Source organism: Rhincodon typus, chromosome 41, assembly GCF_021869965.1.
Source record: "Rhincodon typus isolate 14 chromosome 41, sRhiTyp1.1, whole genome shotgun sequence".
NCBI lineage: Eukaryota > Metazoa > Chordata > Chondrichthyes > Orectolobiformes > Rhincodontidae > Rhincodon > Rhincodon typus.
Window position 1 is genome coordinate 6193401 of NC_063372.1, and position 11002 is coordinate 6204402.

Consider the following 11002-nt stretch of genomic DNA (forward strand, 5'->3'; position numbering starts at 1 on the left):
ATCAAGAGGCCAAAGGTTTTTAATCAGTAAGGGGATCAAGGGTTATGGAAATAAGGCAGGAAAGTGGAGTTGAGGATTATCACCCATTGCTGTGAATCTGGAGTCATATGAAGGCAGCCCAGGTAAGGATGGCAGATTTCTTTGAAAGAACACTTGTGAACCAGATGGTTTTTTACAAGAATTGACATGGTTGCTGCTAGGACCTTTAGCTCTTTATTCCATACTTTATTGAATTCACATTTCACTGTCTGCCATGGTGGAACCTGTGTCCAGAGAATATCAACCTGGGGTTCTGATTTACAAATACAATGTATTATCACTCCGCACTGCCTCCCCTTGGGCACGTAGAACAGAAATATGTTTCATTGACTCTATTTAATGCTCTGGCCAACAGAGTATGAAAGTCTCTTAGAGTCTGAATCCTGGCCTGGCCCAGGGATTTCAAACTTAGGATCTCTGTTTGGAAATCCAGCCTAAGGTTGCAGAACATGCTCACAAGCTACACCTTTCTCCCCACTTAACCCCCTTCCACATATTTACAAGACTTGGTGCTGACCATCTTCACAGGACAATTATTAATACTTCCCCAACAGCTCACTACTCAACAGTCAGGAAATTTGTTATGAACAATCATCAACTGCTGGCAGAGGAGCAATAGCATTTTACTGAAACGCTTTTAAAAACAAGTGCCAAACCTAAATCAGGAGCACACGGTCATTATTTGTGCTTTTTCTTCCCTTCAACACCTGTTTATCATCTGAACTTTGAGCCGTACCAATCACTGATCCAAGTCCAAATGATAATGAAAATTGATTTTGATCTTTACGTGCAGTTCTGGACTCTCGGTCCAAATCAAATAACCCCCTGTACATTTGTATTGTTAGTGTCACTCAGCACTTTTTGGAAGGTTTGGATCATGTCCTCCCTACAGTTAATTGTATATCATTTGTCTTTAATTATATGCAGGTGATGGACACTAATTAGAGTTTCACCCAAGCACATTCAAAGAAACATTAGGGCTCCTGTAATGTCCCTATCTGTGAGCCACAGCGTTCAGGTTCAAGTTCCACCTGCCTCAAGTGTGTCGTAACATGTCCAAACAAGTTGACTGAAAATAATTATAAAGAAACATGGTTTTGTGGCAGTGGTAGTGTCCCTACCTATGGGCTAGAAGGTGCTTCAAGTCCTACCTCAGTATGCAATGGCCATGGAGATATGCAATAACATGTCCAAAAAGGTTGATTTAAATATATAAATTTTTAAAAAAATTCCCTTTAAAGGAGTGTCACACTTTTTGATTTGGTTAATTTCAATTGATGGGATTATTTTGATTTTTATTTCAAATGAGTATAAAGAAACATTTACTGAAAATTCTAGTGTGGCTGAGTCAGGAGGAGTACACTTGTAACATTCCACTCTGTAAATAAATATAAGCCTGAGTAAAAATTGGTTGCTGTGTTCTACTACAGAAAGCCAGTGAAAGTACTGGAGCCAATCTTTACTCCCCCAAATATTATCCTTCTCCCCAACAAAAACATGTTAGTAGACACAATTCTTTCCTTGTATTACAGCTGCTCAACCCACCAATGTTGTTTTAAATGGCTTTGAAGATCAGGATAATTTCTTCTAGTTTCCAGTCACCTGAAGCAGCTCCAGGCTTTATAAAAGTCTGAAAAATCTTAACCAAAGCCTCACCTATTTCCTCTGTGAATTCCTGGAGGATTCTAGGGTGTGTCCCTTCCAATCCAGGTGTCACAGAGTCATCTTATTGCTGCCAATGTTCCCCAAGAAAATTATCCCCAAATCTCAAGATACGTGAGGCAGACAATTACATTGTTTGGATTAAACGCTCAAAACCCCTCAAAAATGCCGCAGAGATTTACTGTCTTTCTCGTAATTTTACGAACACACTAGTGCCTGACATAATCAGACAACATACAAGAAAAACTGTAGGGCGCACCCTTACGAGGAACAAGCACACTTCGGATGAACATCAAGTTTTATGGGTTTTCTTTTTGGCAGCAATGAATGCTGCCAAGAGGCAGGTCTGTGCTAGTCCATGATTTTTTTAAACATAGATTTGCATTGTGGTTCAGTGGGTATCTATTCGACAGCTTTTTAATTGTGCTATTTCCTGCTCCTCCACCCAACCACCCCAATAATGCTTTTGTGGCCCAACTACATTTTAAAATAACTAGCTTGCTGCCTCCTTAGCTCAATGGGTGAAGGCAGCAAATACATCAAAAGTCTATCCCTTCCCCTCAACCCCATCCTAGAGCTGAGCTCAGGTAGGACAGCAGCAGTGTGACGGGAATAGTCAGAAAGCTCTGCTACCAGATGGGTTTTCTCTGGACACCACAGTTAGAAAGTGAATGCAGGAGGACAGCCCTGGCTTTGGCAGTGATCCTGTCTGTGATTGAATATCCTGGGCTCAGCTATAGCTTGGTTAGTAGCACTGTTCTCTGAGTTAGGAGATTGTGGGTTCAAGTCCCAGACCAGATACCTGAGGATGTAAATATAAGTTGACTCACCCGTACAGTACTAAGGATGTTCTATATTGCTGGAAATGCTGGTTTTCAGAAGAGATGTTAAATTGAGATCTTACCTGCTCTCTCAGGTCAACGTAAAAGACCCATAGCTTCTATCCCATAGAAAGGCAGGGATGATCTCAGTCTCCTGGTCAATTTTTCCTTCAACTAATGTCTTATCTAGCCATTGTCACATTGCTGTTGTGGGATCACACTGTGTACAATTGGCTGTCGTGGTACCTATTGTACAACAGTGGCTACATTTCAAAAGCACTTCATTAGTTGTCATGTGTTTGGGAGTGCCCTGAGATCATGAAAGATGTGATGTAAATGCATTGCTTGTGCTCACTCTGAAGAGTGGCCATTTTGGAAACATGGTTGAGGATGTTCAGTCGATATTCCAATGAACTTTACACACAATGTGGGAGAGAAAAATGGACAATAAGGGCTGTGGAGGGAAATGCATTTAGTTCAAGCCTCACTGTTGACTATAAGACTCTGGGCTGGATTTGACATTTGAAGGCACAGTGCCTCTGTTGAATATTGGGCATGTGTAGCTTTTGGACAAGGACAGAATTAGGACTGGTACAGATGCCTCCCATTGCAGGTTGACAGTCGTTGCTGAAGCTCAAGTGATGAACTGCCACTTCAATCTTGTGTGGTATTGAAGCTTTGAGGAAAGGAGGGGGAGTTTGTAACATTCTCTAAAGAGAAAAGTAAAGTTTCTCCCAGGGATTTCAGTCTGTTTTATTTGATGCAAGTGTGGTGGAGCTGCAAAGTGGCCAAATCTGGGAATTGGCACTATTTATCCTTCATGTTTTGATTACACTTACGGATAACACAGAACAATGTTATCTCTGCATGCAAATCTACCTTATCAGTTCTACCCGTAAGTCAAGCCAACAGTGTTTACCATATATAGTTTCACATTCGAGTTGAGCAGGTGAATGATGAGCCAAATTTTGAAATCACAATACCATAATTGATTGGAAGGTTTTCATGCTATGTCATGTTTCAAATATTGTGGCATTAACCACCAATGTACCTGTTCATCTTTTATGGTCAGGACCTACTGATTAAGGTTAGTTTATATTGAACTGGATGCCATTCACTCCATCGAGCCTGTTCTGCCATTTTGTTTGCCATCTTTTAATGACAAATTCTTTTAATCACAATTTCCTATCCTTCTTCCATATCTTGTATCCTTCTGTCCCAAGCAAACATTTTAATTTGGAACACCTCCATTGACCTGACATTTAAGATTTTCCAGGCCAGTGCATTCCACATTCTTGAGCTCTTTCTGTGAATTAGTTTCTTGTGCATTCACTTTTAGCCAGATCAGCTTAAATTCAAAGATTGTTATCCTTTATTTTGGGTCCCCTTACTTGAGGGAACAATCATTTCCTCTACCAACAATTGTTAGTTTCCTTTATTCATGTAAATACCTCAATTATTCCTTAGTCTCCTCATCTCCAAGGAATAGAACCCAAATGTACCCAACTTCTCACTGTGATTTTTTTGCAAATGACATTAACAACGCACCTTCAGAAAGTTGCATTAGTTTTGGGGGGAATGGAACAGATGCTCCAAGGGTTAGATTACCTGGAAAGATAATCCAAACTAAGGCTGTTTGGTGAGGAATTTGGAAGATAAACAATTGTTTAACTTAAAATGTTCAAGATATTGAGGGAGATGTGAGGTTAGATAGAAACGATTTCTACTGGTTGGGGTCCAGGACTAGGCGCCGTAGCCTAAAAATTACAGCCAGGCGAATCACAAGTCCAGTTCGGAATTACTGTTACCCATGCAGCCTTGTAGACTAATGGAATCTCTTCTACAAATGGTTGTCCAAATTGGATAACGTATTAATTTTAAATCTGTGAGATTGATTGATTTTTGATAACTAAAGGCAATAAGAGAGATGGGGCCACAGCAGGTTGATGGAATTAGCCATGGTCGTATTGATTGAATGGCGGTACAAGCTCAAGAGCTGCTTCCTGTTATGATGTGAAATGCTGAGTCATTGCTGGACTTTGTCCAAGACCTGCACATCCTTTCTAAGGTGGGACACCCAGAATAGAACACAGTATTCTAAGTGAGGTCTGATGAGCACTCTGTTTAATTGTAGTAGTACTGGCTTGCTTTTTATATTCTGTATGTAGCTTTTGTGATGAAGCCCAGTGTCTCATTAGCAGTTTGATTGCTTGTTCCAGGTACCTAATGTCTGCCGCCCATATTCTAATTCACAACAAAATCCTGTTCACCTGTCAACCTTTGCTCACTGTTACATTAGCTCCTGGTTGAGCATTGTCTCAATTTAAAAATCCTGTCCTTGGTCCTCCTTAACTCTGCTCTTCTACATCATAACTCTCTGAGATCTCTGAAACCTCCAATTCAGGGCTGTTGCACATGCCTGATTTACATCTCTTCGCTTTTGGTGGCTATGTCTTTAGCTGCCTGGGCACCAAGTTCTGAAATTCCCTCCTAAAACTCTCCACCTCACTTTTTCTTCCTTGGAAAAGTACCTCTTTGACCAAGGCCATCTGCCCTAACAAAAGCAGAAATTGCAGGAGAGACTTAGCAGGTCTGGCAGCATCTGTGGAGAGAAAATAGAGTTAATTTTTGGGTCCACCTTCTGTTTTCTCTCCACAGATGCTGCCAGACCTGCTGAGGTTCTCCAAGAATTTCTGTTTTTGATTTGGATTTCCAGCATCCGCAGTTCTTTGTTTTTATACCTGCCCTAACATCTTATATGGTTTGGTGTCAAATTATTTTCAATGATCACTCCTGTGAAATGCCTCATGACATTTTATAATGTTACAGTGCTAAACAAATATAAATTGTTGTTCCTGCTGCAGTGGGTCAGAGGATAAGAAGTTGCTGTTCTGTGTCTGCAAAAATATTCTAGATACTCAAATTTAGTACATTATAGCTTGTCTTACACCATGCACTGTGAACTGAAATGAGAAACCACCTCAGTAGCGGAGCAAAATCAGGAATGGAGGATGGAGGAACTGGTATTTGTACTTTCTCAAAACAGAAGCTTTACCTAATAGGTGTATGCTGCCTCTAGGATTGAACAAAAAGACAGCAAGAAACTGTGAATTAATTGGTGAATGGAAACTCTTGTTTACTGAAAGTATCTCTGTTTGTGTTTTTTCAGTGTGTGCTGGCACAGAAAATAAGTTGAGTTCATTATCTGGCCTCGAGCAGCAGTACCAGCAACTGCAGAAGATGTACACAAACTGCGAGATTGTGATGGGCAACTTGGAGATCACAAACATCAATGCTAACCGCAACCTCACGTTCCTGAGGGTAGGGACAAAAAGCCATCCTCTGTAAATGGCAGATTAACTCGGGCATTTTGCATATTTGACTTGTAACATGTCTTGTGTGTACCCATCATATTGGTGCTCACTGAACTGCACTGCTCCCTGTCAGACAACACCTTACATTTAAAATCCTGATTCTTACTTCCGAATATGTCCTTGGATTCACTTCTCCCCTATCTCTAGAACCTCCTACAACCCTCTGACATATCTGCACTTCACGAATTCTGGCTTCTTTAGTATTCCTGACTTAAATTGCTCTAACATTGGTGGCCATGCCTTTGGCTGCCTGGGACCTAAGCTTTGAAAACTCCATCCCTAAGCCTCTTGGTGCCTCTCTCTTCCTTTTAAGAAGTCCCTTAAAACCTACCTCTTGAATCAAGCTTTAGATCGTATGTCCAAATGTCTCCTCATGTGGTTTGATGTCAAAGTTTTATTGATGATGTTCTGAAATGCTTGGGATGTTTTCTCTGTTAAAGACACTCTATTATATAAATGCAATTTGTTCACAATCTAAGTAATCTCTATTTAACCTTTGTTGGCCTTAATGAATTTTGGTTCATATTCACAAGTGTTCATTGTTTCTGAGACAATCACGATCGTTGGTGATCTTTTTCTTGATTTCATCATTCAGTTGCTTTCACCAATACAAACTCGTTGTGTATTTTCAGGGTTAATGGTGTGATTATTTGTATCGAAGATCTGTTGAATGTTAGTCACATGTGTGACATCTCTTACCTTTATTGATTCCCACTTGCATCGACGATTCTCAGCTCAATGGCTTCGATCCTGAAATCCTGAAAAGCAGAACGGAAAGATATGCTTAATTCTGTGAATGGAAGATTCTGTTTGAAGTATACCAGTAACTTTTATCAACGTGAACTGCCACTGGAGAAACCCAGGCTTGAGAAGTCTTTTTGGTTAACTAACACCAGTCTGAAAGTAAATTGGTTAAGATGTTCTGAATTTGAATTCAGATGATTTCGGCTCCAATCTGACTGTCAGAGGCAGGACAATCATAGTGTTGGCAAGGTCATAAAAACTGTTGAACTAGGACATGAAACTCTTTGCTGGTCACAGAAATTAGTTTTCTGTCCTTGAACAAGATTGAGAAAAACACACAGGTTGCTGAACGATGACCCCATTCTCCATGTCCCCACTTGTTCCAACCTCTAAAACATAACCTCCACAGTCACCCCATCCAAGATCAGATATAAGAAATGATTACTTGGGAAGAGGTTGGGTACCAGAAGTTTACCAGCATATATGAAACCTAACCCCAGCATGTCACAGTCTTGAGGGGTGAGAAAAAAATAAAGGTTGAATAAAACCCCAAGATATCTGTAACTTCTGCCCTCTTCGCACTACCCCTATATTTATACTTACAGTAGCACAGCCAAAAATATCCAGCCAATAAACATTTCTAAGGATATCATAAGCACAGTTCCTTTGACAATTTTCACTAGACTCATGTGGTTTGGACAATTTACTTCATGCCTATTCTTCAAAATTGACAACCAACTGAAGGAAGCCGAAATGCAAATGTCAATCAAGACTGCCCTTCACGTGACAGCCTAGCAATCTGTTGGCGTTACACCTGTTTTGGAGTTTAAAGTGTGCACCTGATCATCCAATATGGCAGGTGCCACATGTGTGTTCCTCCACAACGGAAGTGCCCACTGGGTCAGGTTACTCTCAGAAAACAACTAGGCCTGAGCCAGAACCACAACATGGTTGCTCAAATACTTGTACGAGGCCCCAATGTTTGTTGGAGGACCTGTTTGTGAATTGGTTTGTCCAATGCCTAACGCATAATGTGGTAAACTTGCTCAGTAATTCATGGTATTGATAGACAGCAGCAAGAGAGACACAGAAGTGGTTTCTAGTAGCAGTTATCAGTATGTCATGGGGAAAAATTTAAGAAGGACCTGAGGGGCAACTTCTTCACACAGAGAATTGTGCATATATGGAATGGGCTGCCAGAGAAAGTGGTTGAGGCAGGTACAATAGCAACATTTAAAAAACATTTGGATAGGTACATGGATGAGAAGGGTTTAGAGGGATATGAACCAAATGCAGGCAATTGGAACTAGCTGCATCGACCAGTTTGGGCTGAAGGGCCTGTTTCCATGCTGTATTACTCTATGACTCTAAGATATAGGAGCAGAATTAGGCCATTTGACCCATTGAGTCTGCTCTGCCATTTGATCACGGCTGATATGCTTCTCAACCCCATTCTCCTACCTTTCTCCATCTCCTGGTGATAGATGATGCCTACAATCAACCCCTCCAATTCAGGGTAAACAAGATCTAACTCCCTCTGGTCAGGTGTTAGTAGCATCAGAAAGGTTATGTGTCCTTTCTGGACCGCCTGCAGCTATTTCTCTCTCACAAGTATTTCACAGTGTGCTCCTTACTGCGAGAGGTAATAGTTGTCTTTAAGAGGTCTTAGTGAAGCTAATTTCCTGCACCACTATCAACTCACCCCAATGGGTAATGCTGGCTGCCACATGGTTCTATTCAGCATGGTTCCTGCAACTCTGCTTTGCACAGCTGAATTTATAGGCCAAGGTGTTTACCTCACTTCCCTAAATCTTTTATTTAATCTTAACCGATGAGGCGTCTATATTTCTTGGCAAACAGTACATTGATTTCTATCCAGGCCTGACTGGATTTTTTTTTTCTGTCTACTGACCAACTATAAGTAAGTTCTTTCTGAGGATTTTGTGGCTCTTGCACTCTATGCAAAAAAAAACGAAACCACTTTGACAAATAAACATGCAAGACACAGACATTCATTATTAGATTGAATCAAATGAGAGCTGCGTTTCTCTTCTTTCTGTCAGTCATGTGACTGATTTTGAGCTTAATCGTTGAGTGGGTTATGATATGTTCATTCCTAGGACAGTGATTCCTGCTGCCGTACTGTTCTGTGGGCCAAGTAACACAAGTGGCCCTTACAGTAGAGTAGTTAGAGTGGGCACTTCAGGTCTGTTGATATCCCAGGATTAATCAGTGCCCAGGGTGATCTGATCTGGTCCTGTCTGTGCTCGCCAGTCCATCTCTTAAAATAAATGCTGACAAGCACAGAATTGGAAAACCCCAGGCAAGTCCTTGAGAAAAGCGTGGAAAATTCGGGAGTGGGTTTTGGAGTGGGAAGGGGGATGCTGAAGAGGAGCGAGATCCTCTTACATTTGTTTTTAAAAGATGCATTTATTTTGTCAAGGCAAGAGTTCCCTATTTTTAAACTTTACATCACACCAGCTGGACTGAGAGGACTTCAAGGTCATCACATGCAAAGTCGATACGCACAGCACGGAGGCTATCCATCCACAACAGGCTTCTCTGCAGCTGTCAATCTTCACTCAGAATTTGCAGTGATCATGATCTTGGTTAATCCAGAATCAGCGCCTGCTGCTGACTCGTGAATGCTTCCCGACTCTGCAGATCTTTGTGGCTGTTCCTAATGGGTTAGCCCAGACACTGTATGGCTGCAGACTATTTGGCTATGGATAGGATCACACCTGCCCTATCCTTTCTTCACCCAGCATCCACACATGTGCTTTCTCTAGTGGGGATTACGAGAGACAGAGCTGCTGTTCAATAATTATTTCTTTCCACAAGGGCTACTGTGGTAATTTATAATTCCTAACAATTGCCCATGCAGAGATCAGCTCACTCCACACTCTTGATCTGTGTGACTCAGTGCTTTGCTAGGAGGTGCATTTACAAAGCCAGCAAAAGGACAGAGAGATGGCATTGCATTTATGTCATAGAGTCATAGAGATATACAGAATGGAAACAGAACATTTGGTCCAACTTGTCCATGCCAACCAGATATTCTAAATAGATCTAGTCCCTTTTGCCAGCATTTGGCCCATATCCCTCTAAACCCTTCCTATTCCCATACCCATTCAGATGCCTTTTAAATGTTGAATTGTACCAGCTTCCACCACTTCCTCTGGCAGCTCACTCCATACACGCACCACCCTCTGTGTGAAAAAGTTTCCCCTCAGGTCCCTTTTAAATCTTTCCCCTCTCACCTTAAACCTATGCCCTCTAGTTTTGGACACACCCACCCCGGGAAAAGAACTGTCTATTCACCCTGTCCATACCCCTCATGAGTTTATAAACCTCTGTAAGGTCACCCCTCGGTCTCCAACGCTCCAGGGAAAATAGCCCCAGCCTATTCAGCCTCTCACTAAAGCTCAAACCCTCCAACCCTGGCAACATCCTTGCAAATCTTTTCTGAACCATTTCAAGTTTTATGTAATGCTTGTCAGAGCCACTGGATGTCTTAAAGCACTTTACATCCAATAAAGTACTTGAGAAATACACTTAAGGTTGCAATGTAGAAAATGCAGAAACCAAGTTGTGCACAGCAAACTCCCACAAACAGCAATATGATAATGACCAGATCATCTGTTTTAGTGATGTTGGTTCAGGGATTAATCTAAACCTGGACACAAAGGAAAACTCTGTTGCTCTTTTTAATAATAGTACTCTGGGATCTTTCATGTCCACCAAAGCAAGTAGGTGAGGCCTGTGTTTAAAATCTTGTCCAAAAGCCTTATATGCACTAAAGAAAGACTTACATTTATATTATGCATTTCATGACCTCAGTATGTCCCAAAGCATTTTATAGCCAATGAAATAATTTTGAAATGTAGTCATTATTGCAAGAGAAGCGTAGTCATTATTGCAAGTGAAGTACTGCTCCTAGAAATCCAAAATACTTCTTGTTACAACCAGATCCTGGGTGAGGTTCCCTAACTTGTTACAGTTGCAGACAGAATATCCCAAATTGTTAAACTCTCAGGTGAGGAGGGATGTACTAGCTCTCCTCCTTTTATTAATAATGCAATTTCTATCTGCATGATCTTCATTTCATGTACTTTACATCCACTGTTTTGTAAAATAAATGAGAAAATTCCTTCTATTCCCTGAAGGAATTTCTTGAGACTCTTTTCCCTGGACCGGATATTCCAATGGCTGGATAATCGTTGAGCAGTGCAGACTGGAATTGTGAGTCAGGACCCTCCAGAACCCAAACACAAGCAGGCGTCTTGGGAATTGCCTCAAAATTCAAGATTCTGATGGGCAAGTCTCATGTATCTTGGGGGAGAAAAACCCCTAAATTTGGAG

General features: G+C 41.2%; 1 protein-coding gene across 2 annotated transcripts in view; it reads left to right on the top strand.

Moving 5' to 3' along the window:
* Nucleotides 1-11002, top strand: part of LOC109923881 (receptor tyrosine-protein kinase erbB-4-like) — a 136310-nt gene that overhangs the window by 60427 nt on the left and 64881 nt on the right. For both annotated transcript variants that reach the window (XM_048618933.1, XM_048618932.1), the window contains exon 2: nt 5692-5843. In XM_048618933.1, the coding sequence (XP_048474890.1) occupies nt 5692-5843 (152 nt within the window). The remainder of the gene's footprint in view (nt 1-5691; nt 5844-11002) is intronic.